Source organism: Periplaneta americana, chromosome 17 (genome assembly GCF_040183065.1).
Source record: "Periplaneta americana isolate PAMFEO1 chromosome 17, P.americana_PAMFEO1_priV1, whole genome shotgun sequence".
NCBI classification, from domain to species: Eukaryota; Metazoa; Arthropoda; class Insecta; order Blattodea; family Blattidae; genus Periplaneta; species Periplaneta americana.
The window spans coordinates 109803575-109825602 of NC_091133.1; the positions used below are offsets into that span (position 1 = coordinate 109803575).

General features: G+C 35.5%; 2 protein-coding genes across 4 annotated transcripts in view; one reads left to right on the forward strand and one right to left on the reverse strand.

Moving 5' to 3' along the window:
* BBS9 (Bardet-Biedl syndrome 9) overlaps positions 1 to 22028 on the reverse strand; it is a 399441-nt gene that overhangs the window by 240643 nt on the left and 136770 nt on the right. The window lies entirely within an intron of this gene.
* LOC138693064 (chymotrypsin-2-like) lies at positions 727 to 20217 on the forward strand. The gene is made up of 7 exons (XM_069816633.1): positions 727 to 843; positions 1819 to 1907; positions 5975 to 6066; positions 11979 to 12120; positions 13629 to 13742; positions 16463 to 16606; positions 19989 to 20217. The coding sequence occupies exons 1-7, from the start codon at positions 801 to 803 to the stop codon at positions 20148 to 20150; spliced, it is 786 nt and encodes a 261-aa protein (XP_069672734.1). The 5' UTR covers positions 727 to 800; the 3' UTR covers positions 20151 to 20217.

The following is a 22028-nucleotide window of genomic DNA, read 5'->3' on the forward strand; positions in this document are numbered from 1 at the left end:
GGGTAGGTAGAAAGGCTTTATAAATCTGTGTATTTCAAATTGTAAACTTCCCCAGCAGAAGTTTTCTTTTTCCTTTTAAAGAAGTAAAAATGAATAAAACCTCTAAATATGTAGATTTATGTAATACCAAGCCGTAATATGTAATGTGGGTAAATATGTAAAAATATGTAGTATCAAATTTGAATATATTAATGGTAATTACAAGGTTCGCAAAGATTTGTTATATATCCAGTTAGGTTGAAAGGAATATAATATGTAATTACATAAAAATCCGGTCCCTATTCATAAACCTCTAGGTTGCTGTTGTTGATCTCGATGGCAGATGCTCTTTTGCCCCTTATCAAATAATTATGTCTGGTGTTTCTGAAGAGCTCTCTATAGTGAGAAAGAGGTAGGGTCTCGTGATCGTCACACGAAAATACGAAACAAAGAACATCCATATAAAGAAAATAAATTCCATTCCCCGTTGGGAATTGAACCATAGCTTGCAGCATATACAGGCGGATATGACAGAGCTCAAGCCGCTATAATTAATGCAGCAAATGTGCTATCAATTATTTAAATTCCAATATTTCATTTCTGTTAAAATACGAGCATTGATAGACGTAAACTGTTCTTTGTGAGTGACATGCATCAAGTCACATTTTAATGGTGATCGTAAATTTAAAATCAATTAACGGTGATGAAATAACACGGATTACACAATAAACTTAGTGATGTCTTAAGCATGGATATAACCGAAGTTGCAGAAATAAGTACTAATTATAATTCCTCATAATACTTCTCTTGGACATATAGACATGAAGCAATGTATCCTATTTCTTGCTTTGTGCATAAATCCAGGTACGAAGATTTTACTGTTATTATTATTATTATTATTATTATTATTATTATTATTATTATTATTTGTTAAGTTTACTTATACATGCTTTAACCCTTTCAGGCCTGATGTACATTATACTAGGCCTATACATTGTTTCTTTTTTCCTTTTTACGAATGTTTTCGATACTTTTAAATATTTTTAAAAATTCAATGTGATAGAAATGGAGAATATTATTTTTTAAACATTTCTATATCTGAATTAAAAATAACATTTAAAATTTTGGGACCCCAGGGGTCAAAATTGTCCCCAATTTTTTTTTCTGTGAAGACTTGATTTGGGAATTTTGGATCCCCGAAATGATCATGTGACAAGTTTTCTTTTCAATTTTGTTTAATATAAATTCAGGCCTGAAGGGGTTAACATTTGTAATAATATCGCGTGTTTAGGATTTGTGTGTACGTACGTAAGATACCAGTAGACCGTTTTTACTATTGTCGAGTTCCTATTTCTATTGTGTGTTGTAGATGGCTTGTGTTCATGTAACTGATTACACTGGAATTTTGAGGATGTTTATAATATTGATGATTGAGGCGGAGATGAATCTTCTCACCATTTGCCTTTACGACAGAAGGAAACCATGAAATTCCCCAGTCAGACCGGTCGGCCACGGGGTTTGAAACCGGGATCTCCTGAATACAAGTCTCAATATAGCATCGTTCCATGACAACGCAAAGAGTGGTATGGCCTAGGGACGAGGGGGTACCTACTCGAAATCTGGGTACACAGCGAACTTTAGTGTACTCAACCGGTGTGGGTTTGGGAATGCGCCTAACTTGAAGGTTAGCGCAATAGATCGTAACAGGTCGTAGTGCTGAGCCATAGTGCCCCCTACTGAAATTGCTTTCCATGTGTGTACTTTTCCATTAATAATGTTTGATCTCTTGTAGATATTACATGCTTACAGCATTTCTCATTGTCTGGAATGCATTTACAGATTTCAGCTCGGCAGAAGAAACAAAAAATCCTTTACAACCGAGAATAATTGGTGGAAGGAACGCCACGAAGAATGAGTTCCCATTTGTGGTAAGCGTAATTTTCTACACTTAACAGAATTTATTTTTATAATAATCGAAATTGTAACGCAATACCGCACCTGCTGACTTTGTGTTTGGTGCTTTGAAGTTCAAAGAATCGTTTGCTTTTGAAATATAAAATTTTATTCGTACATTAAAATATGAGTTCGCTCTACTCGGTTTTAACTGGTGTTTCAGCCTCTCGTAATCGGTACCTAATAAATCTTAAAGTATCCATCTTAGTGAACTTTGCAGCAGCTTAATGAGCAAGACGCCGAATACGATCTGCGTGGTCGCGAGTTCAAATATCGACGATGATAATATTGAGGGCCAAGGTTGTGAGTACTTACCTCGAGGTTCTACCGTTTGTCTCGCTTCATTCCACAAACATTCTCCATAATTCCTCTTTTATTATTATATCCCTTTCGAAAAACAGGGCACCACTTGTGTTATTTCGGAATCGGGCCTGCCGTTTTCTGTCGATAGTGCTCCTTACGCTTTGTCCGATGTTGGAAGATGGCAACGGTAGTTAATTCTGACCGACTCAGAGACCTTAATAACCGGAGTGTTCAAACAGAGATCCACATATTGCTGGCGCTGATATTTGTGCCGTTTGGGCATTACCGCGATGTTTCGGAGAATTGTGTGATGATGTTTCGGATGAAGTATTTCAAGTATTTAATTACTTTAATAACCAAAGCTCGGAACTTGGGGACTTGTGTCTTTGCACGCTGCTAAGCGACCGGGCTTCAATGTCAACAAACTCCCGCTTCCAGGACAGAGGTACTGTCAGATCTGCTATAAAAGTGGTTTCTGACTGGAACAACACATTGATAGTATTGCGGTAGGTTGAAACACGTAATTTTATAGCATATGCATAATGAAAATAAAAATAAGAAATATATAAAATTTACTGTTCTGCTCTGTACATTTTATTATAGTGTATGGCTACGTACATTCGAACATTTTCGAACCCATTATTTCGTCTGTTAGTTAAACATGATTTGAAACGAGAAAAACTTATTACCACTTTCGAACTCATAACTTCTTCGTCTGTTAGTTAAACATGATTTGAAACGAAAAAAACTTATTTCCACTGAAGTGACGGCAGAAAACTTAATATACTGAATGTTTTCACTGTCACTGTTTTCTGTTAGATATCCAGCAGTTGCTAGCTGATCTAGTATCTGAAAAAGATAAGTATATCCTAAATTTTTCTCGAAAATAGTTTTCAATTTGTGTGTCACTACTAGGGCAGGTCCCTCTACGACTTGATTCATGGCTCTGGACAAATTTTCCACCGATTTAAGGGACTGCAATGTCTTTCACAGTTTCCAGCCTCTAGTTTGTGTGTGGCACAACTTACAAAATATAAACTCTCGATTCGAAGAAAGTAATGTATCTCCTCCGAATTCCTCCACGAAATTCTTTAGGCCTACTTAAGGGAACTGGGTAGTGCTGCCTGTGCGATTAAAAATTTTCAGTACAAAAGTTTAGTTCAAAATTTCTAGACTTTTAGTGCTCAGATTAGAATAACAATTATCATGTTCATGCAATCAATCATTATGAATTCAGTGGTATAAAAGGAAAATTAATTAGTTTCGTATCCAAGTGCAAAAGAAAGGCCCTAACTGATAACCTGTTTTTCCAATTTGCTAAGTGTACATCATTCTTCAGGTACACATTATTTCCTACAATTTTCACTCATATGCCTTGTATTTTTTTAACATTACCTAGTAATGTATACAGTAAATTCTAAAGCAAAATGTAATTCAATATTTCACCCCTAGTGAAAGAGAAAAATATTGAACTTTGTTTAACATTCCTTGCAACTTTTTTCAATGCATATATATTTTTTTCTCGTGTTATGTGTGTGATATCCTTACACCCGCAGGTTTACTAAGTAGAATACAGGCTCATTGCAAAAAATTTTATGTAAATTGATTAAGTAGTTTCAGAAAAAAATGCACTTAAGTTTGAAAACTGCATTTAAAAAAAGAAGGATGTATGAATTACATGCACCGTCAAATTTAAAGACGCTATTTAAAGGGCCTATCTGCAGAACTACGTCCCACAATATTTATATTGCTTTAAAGAGCAAGTTTTGTACTTTATTTAAAAAACACAATATAAAAAATCGGAGTTTTGACCCCTAATCACTACCTGGTTCCCTTAAAATTTAGAAAATTGACTATATTTTCGAACTTCCATAATGCCAATTCGAATCCGTCAAAACAAACCGTTTACCTGTAATTCTCTGAACGAAATTGGCTTCGACATGACATCCGTCTTCTTGTCATTTGATGTGACCACTTTCTTAGTACACACGACTGCCCCTGAGCACTTGCAGCGTGAGCTTTGTGTTCGTTGCACCTGTAACCTTACTCACGCACATGACACACAAGTCCCCAAGTTCCGAGCTTTATTAATAACATATGTACACTGGCGTTCAAAGATAACTGAACTCTATTAATCGATAGGGATTGATAATTTTATCGTGTAATTGTGGCTTCTTTAGTTATTTATTCTATGAACAGATGGCAAAGATAACAGTCAGTGTCGCCAATAGTACATAAATATACACGCATTATAAAACTCAAAATTTCATCCTCCTCTAATGAATGTAAAAACACTAGATTTAATGGAAAACAGTTGATACTGTCAATATAATTTATACTTAATCTACATCAACATTTTCATAAACACATTTTAACTCGTTCCACCCAACACAACACAAACAAGCTGCATTCCGAACAATAGTACACAGACTACTCAACATACCAATGAACCAACATGATTACAAAGAAGAACTAAACACAATCAAATACATAGCACAAAAAACGGATACAATCCTAACATAATAGACAACATAATGCGTAAGACAAAACATAATCATAAAAACATAAGAATACAACACAAGCACAAGAACACAAAAAATACATCACACTAACATACGAAAACAAAAACACACACAAGATTGCAACCTCATTCAAGAAATTAAATTATAACATCGCATACAGAACAGAAAACACTCTACAAAAACATCTCAACACACAAACAACACAAACAAACAAATACAACCTCACAGGAGTATAAAACTCAAATGTAACACCTGCAACAATTTCTACATAGGACACACAGGCAGATCATTTCAAACACGTTACAAAGAAAACATCACAGCCATAACAAAATTACAAAACACCTCCACATATGCAGAACACATCACAAATGCTAACCATACCTACAGAGACATCAACACAGACATGGAAATACTACACATCCAACCAAAAACCCAGAAACAAATCACACTAGAACAATATGAAATATACAGACACACAAAAACACACCCCAATGAAATTCTCAATACACAACTCAATTTCAGAATACACACACTCTTTGATTCAACTTTACACCACACGAACACACCCTCACAGGAAACACAACAAGAGGCGCCAAGATCAGCAACTACTAGTTCTGAAGATGACCCATAATAGGTTGAAACATGTAAACAAGGTACGTTAGAATTTAACACAAGAAAGTTTTATCATACATATTCCAAAGTGATATAGAGTTAAAAGTTGTGTAATCAAGATGTATGAAGATTTTTGTTTGCTTCTTGAATATAGAAGGCCATCACGCCTTGTAGTTGATTACCTGTTGAGTTTGCACAGATCACACTTCAAAGGTAGGTCCATTCTTCTTTATATTTCGGATGACGTTATCATGCAAGGCTAACGAGTGCAGAAAAGAAAATGTTATTGGAGTATTTTCCTTCTGCATCTCATTCGAACTTTTACAGCTGATTTTAAAATAGTCAAAATGAAGGAATATTTTCTTTCTTTATACCAATAAGTTACATAGAACTTGTGTTAAGGAACAATATGGCTACCGGTATCTCAGTTTGAAATGACCAAAAAGTGGAATGTTTTTATTTTTCATCTTACCAATTCAATTCTGGTATTATTCGCAGCATGAAAAAAAAAAAAACAAAATTGTTTCGAAATGTGCAGGACATACAAAAACGAAGTAGCTGTCATTTTCGTAATAATAACGCAATTTTTTCTTTCACCATTCCAGGTGTGTCTTTTATTAGGTGGATATCCATGGTGTACGGGCACGATTATCAACCAATATAAGGTACTCACGGCAGCTCACTGTCTTAACGGAACGTAAGTCATTTCTACCATTTGTGTTTATACCGGGAATTCTTGTTAGCGCATACCTAAGTAGGGCTATGTATAGCCTATTATTAACTTTACTTGTAGTAACATATTCCCTGTACAATATCCACCCCTGGCTGTCCATTTCCCCTATGTGCGTCATGAAAAACGTTATTTATTTATTTATTTATTTACTTATTTTACTTACTTAGTTACGTATTTTCTTACTTTACATATTTACTCACTTATTTATTTATTTCTTTACATATTTATTTATTTATTTATTGTTTAGTTATTTATTTATTAATTTATTATTTATTTACTCATTTATTGATTTATTTATTTATCTATTTATTATTTAGTTATTTATTTATTCATTTATTCATTCATTCATTCATTTATTTACTTATTTATTAATTATTTACTTATTTGCTTACTGAATTACTTATTAATTTATTAATTTATGTATTAATTAATTAATTAATTTACTTATTTATTTAATTATTTATTTATTTATTTAATATGAAAGGATTAAGGGCATAAGACCTTCTCTACCATCCTACCAGAGAGCACATATAAATACAAAAAAAAATACAAACGCTGATGAAAATAATACAAATTAAATTAAAGCCCTATAGAGGGTCAACAGGGTCAAAAGAATAGCTCTCATCGAACTAACACTAACCTAAGATGTTGATAAAGCGTCGTAAAGTAACCTACTAAAAAAACTCGAACACAAAAAAAAGAAAGAAAAATAGAGATAACAATGATGATAGTGATAATTAATAATAATCATAATAATAATAACAATAATAATAAATAAATTACATATTAATTGTCAATTTTACAACATTGTCCGACAGTTTCTGACATGGTCAGGGAGAGAATTCCAGAGGAGTGGAATGGATATGGTGAAAGATAATGATTTTTTATTATAGTTGGTTATTTAACGACGCTGTATCAAATACTAGGTTATTTAGCGTCGATGAGATTGGTGATAGCGAGATGACATTTGGCGAGATAAGCCCGAGGATTCGCCATATATTACCCTGCATTCACATTGTGGTTGGGGAAAACCTCGGAAAAAACCCAACCACGTAATCAGCCCAAGCGGCGATCGAACCCACGCCCGAACGCAACTTCAGACCGGTAGGCAAGCGCCTTAACCGACTGAGCCACGCCGGTGGCTCCAAAGATGATGAGTAGAAGGATGTTCTGTGCAGAGGAATAGAGAGAAGGTACAGTTTCCCTGGAAAAGGATGAGACGATTGAATATTCCTAAGTCTCAGATGTAAGACACTGCGCATGATCAGAGACCAGAGCACTGATACACAAGATAACGAATATTGAGTTACTTATATTCAGGCTATTTGGTTTGTTACTAGCATCGTCCCGAAATTCACTTCAAAAACTGCAAAAAATATGATAATATTACGTAAATAAAATATAAATATATACATAAATCGTGTAGTTAAATCGACAATGGACCTTCATGACTAGATCGACACTCCGCACAGAAAGAAAAGCTTTCATGTCGTTTCAATAGCTCAGACGGTAAGACTTCTGCGCATTGTGTAGAAGAGTGCGAGTTCGATTCGTAGTCTACACAACGATTTTTTTTGTCTAAATAACGTTGAAATAGCTAAGTAACGTTGAAATAGAGTTTCACAAAGTCCTGAGATTAAGTGTTAATGATTACAATTTATAATATTGTAAACGTTAATCTAATGAATGCATTTATACACACACATATACAATGTAAATGCATATATATTAAAAACTAACTATTAAAATGAAATTTAAAAATATATATAATAATAGACAAACTTTTACAAAGGTTTAGAGTCCTTAGGCTATGTCATTTGTTGAGTAATTATTAGAATATTTTATTAATAGCTTTTCCATATGTGTAAGAAATGCACTCGCACGAAACAATTTTTGTTAAAAGTATGGCTTTGGATTATTTCATTCTCACACCTTCAGTTAATTTTAATTATTTTATCTACGTGTTTGCAATAGTGTTTAATTTAATGTGCATTCAATTTGATTCTTGTTATGATTGAATGAAAAAGCACTGTTGCAGTTATTGACTAATTACATATATTAATACTAATTATTAAATGCATCTGTTAAGTAACCAATTGCAGTATATTTTGCAAAATCTTTAATGTTTAAATTGTCAATAATATTTCTGTACTATATACTATACTACGTTAAAAGAATTTGCAATATATTTGCGATCCTCTACTTTATAATCATTGGTTTTAATGAAAAAATATTTTCTTTCTTAGGATACCCACAAGTTTAAATTTAATAATACTCCGAATAGGTTTAATTGCATTATCTGAATTTTGTACTTTTCTATTCAAATATATTTTATTTCCCTCTTTCATAATTTTTGATAAATTACACTGTACTTCTTGCAGTATTTAAGAACATGAGGATCATTATATTGCAACTCGTTACATATAGATTCTTCCTTTTAATACATGAGATTTTGAAGTCCCTGCGTTATCTACATGTTTTTACTTTTGAATTTTTTCACAACATTGAGTGGAGAACATCTACTGAAGTGATTATGAAATTAAGTGAAAAATTCAATACATTTACTCTTAATATCAGTAGTACCAGTTTCATATATGTTTTTTCAAGATTCATTTTGTAGACATAAATGTAAATAATCACTAGATACAGCATTTACGATCCTTTCTTAGTTTTTAAATTAATATTTTGAAATTCGCTAATATGGTTTCGAGGGATATCAGCCGAGTTAAGATTATGGAATGTTCCAAGCTTTCAACTGCTATCTCTGCAGCCATCCCTGAAGATGGCTGCAGAGATAGCAGTTGAAAGCTTGGAACATTCCATAATCTTAACTCGGCTGATATCCCTCGAAACCATATTAGCGAACCAACGCCGAGAAAGCCTCAAATCATACATATTTTGAAATTGTTCATTGACATTGGAAACACTTAGGATTTGTTTATCATGTTCAGACAAGCCATTGATCATAGGTTCTGTCGAATAGGAATTCAGTCTATTTCTGTGTACAAAACATTTATCAATGGCTGTGCTACTTCAGCTTAGATTTAATTTGATTAGTTTCGCAACAATTGGACTTCCTGTTATATCCTGTTATTTAGATATTTAATTTAGGGTTGATTTATTAACTCTTACTATGCAAGATGCCTCTTATTTCAATAATTCTATATCACGTTAAATAGTCATTGTCTACACTAAAGCATTATCGTTATCCCTCATTTCTCATCGTAATGGCGAACCGACGTGACATGAGACAGCGAGTTATAGCTCTAGTTGAGGCTGGATATGGGGCTAGATCTGCTGGCCGTTTGGTCGGTGTTCCTGGAAGTACAGCCGCGAGGTGGGTTCATCGTTACCAAAATTTAGGGGAGGTCGAAAATCGCCCTATTCTTGGGTGTCCGCGGATGTCTTCATTGGAAGAGGATGTTCCCTTATTCGAGACAGTTCGACAGTACCCCTTTCTGACTGCTAACGAAATAAGAGCAGCATCTAACTTTCCCGGCTCTTCACAGACTGTGATCAGCAGGTTGAGGAACCGCGGTATTAGGAGCCGGAGGGCTGCGCAAATGGAAATATTGAGGGAAGCACAAGCTGTCGACCGTCTTGCCTTCGCTACCAATCGAGTGGATTTCGATTGGAGAAATGTAATTTTCTCCGACGAAACAACCATCTCGAGTGATTACGAAGGTCCTGTCCGTGTCTATCGTGAGGATGGTCTCCGACATGACCAGCGCTCTGTGCACCGACGTGAAAGATCGGGGCGCTTTAGCATATCGTGTTGGGGGTGGATATCTTACGATAGACCTGGCATTATAGAACGCATCGATGGCCGGTTTAATGCGGGAACTTACGAGCACATTCTGGAAAATATACGAGTATTCCTTCCCTCCGCCCGAGAACGTTTTCCCGAAGGAACATTACTGTTCCAGCAGGATAACCATCCTGTACACTATGCTGCAAGCATTCAAAGATGGTTTCGAAGAAGACCCGAGATCGAAATCATTAATTGGCCTCCGAAGTCACCTGATTTGAATGTCATCGAAAATTTATAGGCGGAATTGAAAAAGAGAAGGATAGCCACCTATAACCACCGACGCCCTCGAAATCTAGACGAATTGTGGGATCACGTTGACACCTGGAAGATCTCTCCGGGGATCAGAACTTATTGCACCATCTCGTGACATCCATGCCGGATTGACTTAGAGCTGTAATAGAAGCTGATGACATGTGGACAAGATTTTAAGTTAACAGGTCTCTTTTTGTTTCTTATGATTTTTGTTTGAGGAAGAATACTTTTAACTTCCAAGTAAAATTTATTTTTTGACGAGGTTCAGCCCACTTGCAAGACCCAGAAATTCGGCATAAATCATTCCATATTTTTCGACAAAATAGACAGTCGAAAAACTCTGAACAAATTAATTACACCTCAATAAAAAAAAAGTTTCACCCGGGATCGAACACGAGACGTTATGCAGTGGAACCGACACGCTACTATATGAGCTACCGAGACAAGATAGTGACAACAGCAGTCCAGAATGTAGATCCCTTAGCAGGCATTTGCCATTCGGTACAGTGAAGCAATGATATTTTGTGACTCGAGCTATGTTGTGAAATCCTGGCCTTAAATGACATTCTTCTTCGTGATCCTTATTCTGGTCCTTGTCTTTGTTGTGGTCCTTGTAACAATTCTTGTACTATTTGTCATGGTGTGTATCGTTAGTCGATATCGAGTGCACCGCGCTGTAGAACTTTAACTTCCGACGACCAAGAATCGTCTCATTCTTTTCAAGGGTAACTGTACATGTTCCGGGTTCGAGGTAGTAAAAGGTAAACTAAACGAGATGCTAGTTAAGAGGGTGTAGAGGTGTACTTACTTACTTACTGGCTTTTAAGGAACCCGGAGGTTCATTGCCGCCCTCACATAAGCCCGCCATTGGTCCCTATCCTGAGCAAGATTAATCCAGTCTCTACCATCATATCCCACCTCCCTCAAATCCATTTTAATATTATCTTCCCATCTACGTCTTGACCTCCCCAAAGGTCTTTTTCCCTCCGGCCTCCCAACTAACACTCCATATGCATTTCTGGATTCGCCCATACGTGCTACATGCCCTGCCCATCTCAAACGTCTGGATTTTATGTTCCTAATTAATGCAGGTGAAGTATACAATGCGTGCAGCTCTGCGTTGTGTAACTTTCTCCATTCTCCTGTAACTTCATCCCTCTTAGCCCCAAATATTTTCCTAAGAACCTTATTCTCAAATACCCTTAATCTCTGTTCCTCTCTCAAAGTGAGAGTCCAAGTTTCACAACCATACAGAACAACCGGTAATATAACTGTTTTATAAATTCTAACTTTCAGACTTTTTGACAGCAGACTAGATGACAAAAGCTTCTCAACCGAATAATAACGGGCATTTCCCATATTTATTCTGCGTTTAATTTCCTCCCGAGCGTCATTTATATTTGTTACTGTTGCTCCAAGATATTTGAAATTTTCCACCTCTTCGAAGGATAAATCTCCAATTTTTATAGTTCCATTTCTTACAATATTCTAGTCACGAGACATAATCATATGTGGATGATTTTAAATAGTAATAAGATGGAGTTGAAGAATCTTCTTTGTTTAAGTGGATTCCAAGACAACAATTCTAGTGACGAATTTTCTAATGTTACAAACGAAACGAACGCAGATATTGTGAGCACGCTGTAGTCTATGGGCAAGACATGTGTCTAAAAATTTACCTGCTCCAATTTTAGGGGAATTTATATTGACGAAATTGCAAATACTTTTGAATTAGGGGAACTTACAATACCCCACATTGTCTGATCCTCTGAAATTTAAAGAATCGTTCATTCGTGTGCTTTCTCTTTTCAAGAACGTATGACCAATGGCACGTGAGGGCTGGATTCTACTATTGGGGTGACCCAAACGTTATTCATCGAAATGTAAGCAGCTTGAAGATGCATCGCCACTTCGAAAACAAGGGATACCTGGCATTCGACATTGGGATCATGGCTGTGAGTTTATATACAGTGTGCACACAAACTCAGTTCGTAGTGAAGCGGCCAGAGTATGCGACACTGGCAATAGGGCTTAAGTTGGTAGCACTATTCCAAACTTGAAACAAAATTGTACTCTCCTTTCAGCAATCTTATGCACTTTATTCTTCTTCCTTCTACTATCACTCCTCTCATGTTCTGAAAACAGTTCTTCACTCAATCCTCCTAGTAAATGTTGAACAGGGTAGGTGATAAAGGGCATACTTGTTGCACTCCTCTCCCTATTTCACTTCCTTCTGACATTTCTTCTCCTTTCCTGACTTCGACTCGTTACCCCGGACAAAATCTCAACCAGACAACTTCTGCCAACCAGGATTTGAACCCGTTATTACCCATGATTGGGGAGAAGTGGGTACAGTAAGAGAGGGAGAACAGTGAGACATTTTTTATTAGATGGTAAATTTTGATGTTGAGATGTTGGTAACAGTGGAGTTGTATGTTGCATGAGTAAAGTAACAGTACTTTCATACTCGATTTGATTCTAGTTATAAAGGTGAGTGATGAAAAAGTAATTCGTAATTTTTCACTCTATAAGTAAAATTTTGGCTTGTGTTTAATGAAGGTTATATTGGATATACAAATTAAATACAAATATGAATGTTTTGTTACCTAATACTATGGTATTTGAGATTATGTTTGGCAAAGTTTCGTCTTTCTTGTTTTAATTTTGAAGTGATGGCGTCATTTTTAAATTAACTATGCGTAAAGGGAACAGTGAGACATGTCATTGAAGGGTACACTGAGACGTCTCACTGTTTCCATGTACCAATGATTTGCAAAACAAACTGTAATTATATTACATTTATCAGTAACTAACTTTAAAAATGAACATACTGGTAACCAATTTAGGAACTGTAGCTTAAAATAATGGATACATTACATTTTAATGGTTTCATAAATAAAAAATTATTCACAAAATTTAAGAAAATGTTAAAAAATAATAAAGAATTACATTAAATTCTTATAATTATAAGCTTTGTTGTCGCCAAAAATTCATTTCATTTTTTCGCAAAAGTTTGAAATGTCATGGAAAATTCACTTTTCCAAATGTTCCAGATGTTTCAATGGTTTCGAAGTCAGACATGAAAATGATTCTGAATAAGCCTACAGAACATGGCAAGATAAAGAGACAGCAAGTTTTTGTTTTGTTTTGAAATGTAAATCATTTCAATGTCCGTTAATAGACACTGTGGTGTCTCACTGTACCCTCCAGAATGGGAACAGTGAGACATTTGCATTTTTTTGACAAACACCTATTGTATATTATGTCCTTTATCTATTAACATTTTTGTTTATGTATTATTATACTCCAGGTTTTAATGTTTATTTCTATTGCACTTGATTTTAAAAATACTTCAATTATCATTTGCATACATATGTCATAATATTTTGTGTCTCACTGTACCCACTACTTCCCCACTGCATATTATTTGTTGGAACAGCTGTGGCGATCTATTTCTCTGTAGGTTTCCCAGCCCTTTGAATTCAACGCGGCAGTCCAGCCAGTTGTTTTTCCGAGGTTTCATCGAAGGATAAAACTTAATACAAAAGCTGTCGCCGTCGGCTGGGGTTTGAGCCAGGTTTGTATTATTATATCAAATACTTTATTTAAAGTGTAATTGTAAGATCGTTTCAGCCACCACCGGCGTAGCTCAGTCAGCAGAGATGCTTGCCTACTAATCCGGAGCTGCGGTCGGCCGTGGGTTCGATTCCCGCTTGGGCTGATTACCTGGTTGGGTTTTTTCCGATGTTTTACCAAACAGTAAGACAAATTTCAGGTAATCTATGGTGAATCCTCGGTCTCATCTCACTATTACCAATCCCATCGATGCTAAATAACCTCGTAGTTGATACAGCGTCGTTAAATAACCAACCAAAAATGTCGTGCCTCAATTTGTGTAAAATATTAATTCATAATAGAACGATAAATATCCAAGGATGTTTAAGAGAAAAACAAAATTATTTAAAGTTACATTTTAGGTAACACTTTCGGAGATTGTAATCCGAGGAATCGTCAATATTCTTCAAAATAATAGACCTATAATAAATTAAATACCACATCTGTGGTGTAGGGGTCAGCATGCTGACCTCTTACGCAGAGGGCCCGTGTTCGATTCCCGGTCCGGTTGATTTTCCTGGTTGAGGTTTTTCAGGATATTCCCTCAATCGTAAAGCAAATGCCAGGAAATTCGGACCACAGCATCCCTGAATATCACCGGACTCATTCATCACCGAAATCATATTCATAACAAATCAATAATACTATACAGTATACATATACATCACGGACAGGAGAACGCGAATTCGATTATGAACACTGTTCCAGACATACAGAGGTGAGCCTGCCTGGAGAGAAATAAAAAATAGGTTGCAACCGCCAAATTACTCTTCAAGGAACGACCACTCTTATAAATTGAGGGAAAGAAGACAGAGGACGGACACTGGAAAGTTTTCTTTTCTCAATCGTACTATCAGGGACTGGAATGCTTTACCTACAGACTTACTAAAGGCTTTACCAACAACCAAAAATGTATTTAAAAATAGGCTTAAGGACTTTACTAATAGACGGCAATTATACACAGTATTTAAAGGGTGTAATTGATATTTTGTTATTGAAGTGTTCTATCAGTGAGGAAGTGTGTTGTTTCAGTGAAGTGTGTTGTGTAAGTGAAACGTGTTCCTGTCAGTGAAGCTTTATAGTTTTTTAGTGACAGTGCAAAGTATTTGAACAGTGAAATGTTTTTGAAGTGTTAGTGAAATCAGGATAGAATCAGTGAAATGTGTCGTAGTTCCAGTGCAGTGAGTGAGTTGACAGCGAAATGAGTGTAGTGTTGAAAGGTACTTGTGCAGATATGAACATATCATACTCGTGGGTTTTAGTTCGAACGTAGGTTTAAGGTACAAATTAGATTTACTTTCAATGTTATTTTAACCGATCGTCCTTCATTTAATTTAGGATGTTCCCTGTTATTATTATTATTATTATTATTATTATTATTATTATTATTATTATTATTATTATTAATTATTGTTAGTATTAATTATTAGTATTATTATTAATTGTATTTTTTATTAATTGTGTTTATTATTGTCTTTATTGAGTGTTATTAGTTACCACTGCCACCGGGTATATACCCATTGCAGTGTGAATAAATACATACCTACATCTACTTCACAACAATATAACCAGTACTCAACAGGCCTTCGGATTTCACCCGAAAGATTAACTCGCGATATGACCAAAGATGTTAAAGCGAGTATAAATAATAGCAAGGGAAAAAATTAATTAATGAATTAATTAATTTATTAATTAATTAAAGTAGTAAAGATACAAATTGTTGTGTGATTTCCTTTATCTCTATTCTAAATTCATTCCTCACTCTGATTGGTACCCTTTATTCACAAAGTAATTATTTTGTGTGGGATAATCATATATTAACAAATATTCCGTAAAAAGTAACTTTAAGTTAATTAATAATTCGTTGTACTTTCAGCAAATATGATTCATTTGTCTAGTGTTGAAAATATCCTCCAGGTTGTACCCAGGAGAAAATAAAAAAAAATTGTGATATTCTTCCACAAAAATTTTCCAAAAAATATATGTAAGCCTACTTCCAAGTAATGCAATCTATTTTCAATAGAAACATAAGCGCCTGGTAAATAAAAACAAGGTTCACTTAGAGTTGCGCACTAATATTTCCAACTTTTCCTTTCTACATCTACCAATCTTCAAGGGAATTCCTTTGATAACAAAGTTACTTTACAAATTTGGTTTGACGATTTCTTTAAGACCAAACCAGCAGATTTCTTCAGACGCAGAATGGAAAAACTACCCCAGCACTGACAACGAGAGTGATAGATAACATCTAGGAGAATAATTTCTGTCTCCATTCTTTTTTTATCTTAGCACAGTCTAGTATATACAGGCGCGAAGCTCAATACGTAGTAAATATGCAAACATTAGATAGTTTCTCACCACTAGGATCGCTAATATCGCCTCATTACAGGCAATGCAAAATAGTACCGTCACAGTTTATTGTTTCTAGCACCCTCAAAACTCAAGCTTCGTGACTGTATATAGTAGACTGTGATCTTAGTTTAACCTCTCCCTTTTAGGTTCATTTATACGACCCACGCCAACCAGGCCTTACAGGGCCGCTAAAATTTCTGTCTCCTATTCATATAAAATAAAAACTTTTGCAACAACACAATATAATCCAATGTGAACCCTTCATTGTGTGGCTGACTATTTCAGAATTAGAAGTGCATAGTAATCAAGTTGTGTGTTTTGTGTTAACAGATTAGACCGAAAAGAGTACTCCCGTTAATGCTGCAAGCATTGGACGTGGTTACCATCAGAAACCGTCGATGCAGAGCAGTCTGGAAGAAGTTGAACAGAACGATATGTACCGTCGGTACCCACGTATCAGATGATACCTGCTACGTAAGTTGTATAATGTGTTTTACAATACAGATATAGACGAGAGTCACAGTAGTTGTCATGGGAACTGCTGCCATAAGTCATACTGGCGAAAATATAAATATTTATACTAATATTTCCTAATGTGGCAATTTCCTTCTTGATTTTAGAATTGAAAGGCATACTTTTGTGCGAGATCGTGCGTATTTGCTAGGTTTCCGCTCAAAACCAATCCGCGGAAAGTGTAAAATTCCACATTCAGTATTCCCAACCTAACACACGTAACAATTTCCCTCTTCTTACCGCTTAAATGACATATTGATTTTACTGCTTTAGGCTTTTAACATATTATTTTTAGAGACGTTCAATATAGTAATAATTATAAATTGGAAACTTACCACTGCAATTTCACCTAAATTACACTGTTAATTATTGTTTTTAAATATTTTTAAAAATTAAGTAAACTCTACAACTCCACTAAAGTTACTGCATTCGTGATGCAAGTAACATTAAGGAAGCAGTGAAAAAATCAACAAGACTTCCAGACTTGCCGATGTTATTACTGCAATATGTTATATAAATAATATTGTTAAAATATTAATATGAAAAATAAATCATTACATAACCTTACCGTTTGTTTTAAGTTCGCATTTATAGACTGGGGGAAAAAAAGACAGACGTATATCACGGCCTGCTGGAGTATAGTAAACACAGAAAACATTTTAAAGCAACAATGTTGAAGATAGTTATTTTTGTTTTGCAAATTTGCCGTCATTGAACAGAAACCAAGATGGAGATTTCATTGCAACTAATTAGAAATTCGTCTTTCAGGTATGTAATAAACGATCTTCGCACAAAATAATGTACGATACACGAGCGGTATGTTTTCTTTCGATTCTCGGAAATTAAAAAAGCTCAACTACGTTTCGCTTTTTCAAACTTTTCCGCGAACATGAAAACTTCAACATGCCGCTCTTGTAACGCATATTACTATTTCTGCATTGAAATAAAACAATTCAATATGAGTACGGCAAATTAAATTTTATCCAATGTGATTACGTAATGTGGACTTTACATCACTAATAAAGATATTATAAACACATTCATTACGCAACTTAGGTAATGATAATTATACTACCTAGCTAGTTAGACTATCTAATTGGTTACGTAATGTGAAGCACACATAAAATAAAATAAAATGGGATTGATTTAATTTATGGTAAACATTTCTATCTCACGCGGGATTTTGATGGTACTAAACATCAATTTCAGAATTTATAGCATTTACAATATCTCAATTCTCTTTTTAACTCATGTTAACAATGTTTGTTTATTTCTCATAGTACTGCTGTTCTGTTATAAACAAAAACCTATCGTGAATAATTTGAATAATTTCGAGGGAAAAATTGTTCCGGAGCCGGGTATCGAACCCGGGACCTTTGGTTTAACGTACCAACGCTCTACCATTGAGCTACTCGGGAACTCTAACCGACACCGACACAATTTTTCCCTCTATATCCACAGACCTCAAAGTGGGCTGACAACCGTCAAGCAATCAACTTCGAGTGCACACTAACTCCGTGTGACTTAAATTGTGGTTTTCTGTTCACGAACAGTGACGTGTATTATGCAAATCAAGATTTCAGGTATAACTCCCTGTAAAGTTGATTTGAATAATTTCGAGGGAAAAATTGTTCCGGAGCCGGGTATCGAACCCGGGACCTTTGGTTTAACGTACCAACGCTCTGAATTGAGGCATACAAAGTATAAAAAATTAGACAATTATTGATAATAATAATAATAATAATAATAATAATAATAATAAGAATAGTAATAATAATAATAAATAAGAATAGTAATAATAGTAATAATAATAATAATAATAATAATAATAGTAATAATAATACTAACAGTAGTAATAAAATTGTGCAGTGCAAAGCATACAATGAATACAATATTTTTAAGTACACACAGTAAGGAAAGTTATGATTATATATAGCTCAACTTATCATATTAGAGATATACCATTATCGGAAAATATGAAAACAAAAATATGAAATAAGTTAAATATCACTAGAACATAAAAAGAATGTGAATACGTGGAAACATGCAATACAACACTTGTCATAATAGTAAGTTAGTTTGGCAACTCGTCATAAGATAATTTTCTAACTTGGATTTGAAAGATTTCAATGTTCGGCAGCCCTTGACTTCAGGCGGTAGAGAGTTCCAGTGACGAGAGGTAGCAAAAGTGAAAGATGAGGAATACAGAGATTATGTGTGAAGTGGAATTTCTAGCGTGTTATCGCGTTGTGATCGAGTATTAATATTATGATAGCGAGAGAGAGTATGAAAACGAGCGAATAAATAATAGGGGGGGTGAAGTGTGCATAATTCGATATAAGAGAGAAAGTGAGTGCAGATTTCTCCTCTCATGTAACCTAAGCCATGATAACTTCTCGAAAGAAGGTAACATATGATCATAGTATCGAACATTACAAATGAAGCGGACGCACGCGTTATGAACACGCTGTAGTTTCTGAGCGGAATCAATCATGAGGTCACTGAACAGAACGTCGCAATAATCGAAGTGAGGTAGAATGAGTATCTGTATCAGCGTTATTTATACTCGCTTTCACATCTTTGGTTATATCGCGAGTTTGTAACATTATATCACAGTCTAGTAGTCCTATATGGTCACGAAGCTTGAGGTGATGTGAGTACTACGAACAATAGAAGGTGCCGGTACTATTTCGCATTATCTGTGACGATGCGATAGTAGCGATCCTAGTGGTTAGCAATTATCAATGGATGCATACTCCCTACGTATTGAGCTTCGTGACTTTATACATTAGACTGTGAAAATATACTATGCATTTTTATGTTTTAAAATTAAGGTAGTATAAAAATAGCATTTAACCTACGTGTAGAAAAGCTCATTGCAATTCTCGTGTCATTTGCAATCTGCTGAACTTCGGGTTGCAACCAAAGACACTCAGATTTGCAATGGAAGCCTTTCTACACTAGTATAACAATATAATTTTCATACTCTACTCTGATAAGTGTTATATATTTAGTCATAAGTAGACGGCGGATCTTCATGCAGTTGCATGTTTTTACTGATTTGGCAAAGGCTTTTGGAAAAGTAGAAGTGGATCTTTACCGATCATGATTTTTATATCCGAATGAAGACAACTTTATTTTTCAAAATGCATATTTCGACGGTTTTCTCTTTTAAATGTATATATTTTCATTTTGCATATTTAGATACATTAATTAGCATATTTTCTTGTTTTCTTCGATTTATTATCTAGAAAATAAACTAAAATAGTTAAAGAAGGTGGAAATTGTGAAATTACAACGTGTGTTCTTTTCTTAACATTTTAAAAATGTTTTCTGTTCAAAGGGCGACTCTGGAGGGCCCATGATGGTGGGAAATGTCCAGTGGGGCTTGATGTCGAGTGGTACTGCCAATTGCACAGGATGGGGTCCACTTAAATTCCTGGAAGTATCTCGCTTTACGAGGTGGATTAGACGCTTCAGCAAGATTCCTCGTCGGAAGAACTGAACCAGAAGGACGTACATAACACTGTTTGCAATGCTTATATTGAAGTTTTGAAATAAAAGATTGTTACTTCTCTAAGTTGTTGACTTTTTATTTCTGTTGGTCGGTCAGAAACAATGTCTGAACTCAGTGACACAAAGCAGCAATCAGAACAGCTAAGAACTTCATGGAGTCATTACTGTAAATATCGTGATCTCTGAACACAAGAAAGTAGCAATTGCGTCAATCATCAGACAGTAATGTCTCGTGGCACACATAGGGACGTTGCAACACTATCGATATACTGTAAGTAGGCCTATCATGCAATATCGATGCATAACTTGGGATATCGACTATTGGATTCCATATTGAGATTTCGATATTTTCCTTGTATCGACAGAAAAATAGCTACCTGCGTACTCGTATATCGAAACAAAAGAATTGAAAGCGGGAAGAAGAATCTTATTTGTAGTTAACCATAGTAAGCTAATGGTGTTGTGATTAAACAGCTAAAATGTCTCCTCCCCAAGTAAATTGTGGAATTATTTCCGCAAGAAGGCTGTGTGGACGGAAATCATGGCAGAGAAAAGCTTTTCGGGTGGAAGTTGAGTAACATGGAATTCAATATCGAATTGAATTGAAAGAGGAGAACTGGGAGGACAAATTTAAAAAGGTACGCAAAACGCGTCTTTGCAAGGGTTTCAGGGCTGTAAGAAACTAAATATGTGAGCTCCAAGCCTGTTGGCCACTCGTCTCTCTCCGGGTTACGCTGCTCCACTGAAGGAGCTCTAGAAAAGTTTGAAGGGGAAAACCGAAATTGGACGTAACCCCTTCGGTATCACATACGCGAGGGGAGGGAATGTGATCAAAGTGATCACGGGACGGGACGAGGAAGAAATGGCTGGTGTAAATCTGCACATTGAAAGGAACTGTGTCATTTCGCAGTGCAGGAGGAGTCGAGAAGACTCGTTTGTTTGCCGTTAGGATGGCAGGTGTAATCTTGCACATTGTAAGGGGCTTTGCCATTTCGCTTCAATATCGATACGAAATATCGCTTAAAATATAACATCGGCTGTGTACTTTATGGAGGCAAAAATTCCGTATCTGCTAATTTTCCAGTGAAGTAAATGGACTTGAGACACACTCATGAATATTCGTGTAAAGTAATGCTGAAAATATCCAATGAATGGAGCATCGAAAAAAAAAACAAGCATCTTTACCGATAATGAACCCATTATAGTGCCACTGCTTTTAATTAATTATAGAGATACCTATTGATCCTTTAGCTATCGATACTACCCTTTCGATATTATGGGATTATCGATATTGAATATGCGATTCAGTTTCGTTACTAAGGTAAGTAGGTTCATCAAGGTGTTCTCAATTAAATTTCATTCAAAATGGAGTTCGGTTATCAACATCTTTGGTTGATTCTTTAACGAAGCTGTATCAAATAGCCTTACTTACTTACAAATGGCTTTTAAGGAACCCGAAGGTTCATGGCAGCCCTCACATAAGCCCGCCATCGGTCCCTATCCTGTGCAAGATTAATCCAGTCTCTATCATCATATCCCAACTCCCTCAAATCAATTTTAATATTATCCTCCCATCTACGTCTCGGCCTCCCCAAAGGTCTTTTTCCCTCCGGTCTCCCAACTAATACTCTATATGCATTTCTGGATTCGCCCATACGTGCTACATGCCTTGCCCATCTCAATCGTCTGGATTTAATATTCCTAATTATGTCAGGTGAAGAATACAATGCGTGCAGTTCTGCGTTGTGTAACTATCTCCATTCTCCTGTAACTTCATCCCTCTTAGCCCCAAATATTTTCCTAAGCACCTTATTCTCAAACACCATTAACCTATGTTCCTCTCTCAGAGTGAGAGTCCAAGTTTCAC

What these genes read in the sequence shown, in the direction of transcription:
- LOC138693064 (XM_069816633.1), top strand. Translation starts at nt 801, where the DNA reads ATGAAGCAATGTATCCTATTTCTTGCTTTGTGCATAAATCCAG. An exon ending in TGCTTTGTGCATAAATCCAG is followed by an intron (nt 844 to 1,818) that starts GTACGAAGATTT and finishes ATGCATTTACAG; the next exon opens with ATTTCAGCTCGGCAGAAGAA. An exon ending in TCGACATTGGGATCATGGCT is followed by an intron (nt 12,121 to 13,628) that starts GTGAGTTTATAT and finishes ATTTCTCTGTAG; the next exon opens with GTTTCCCAGCCCTTTGAATT.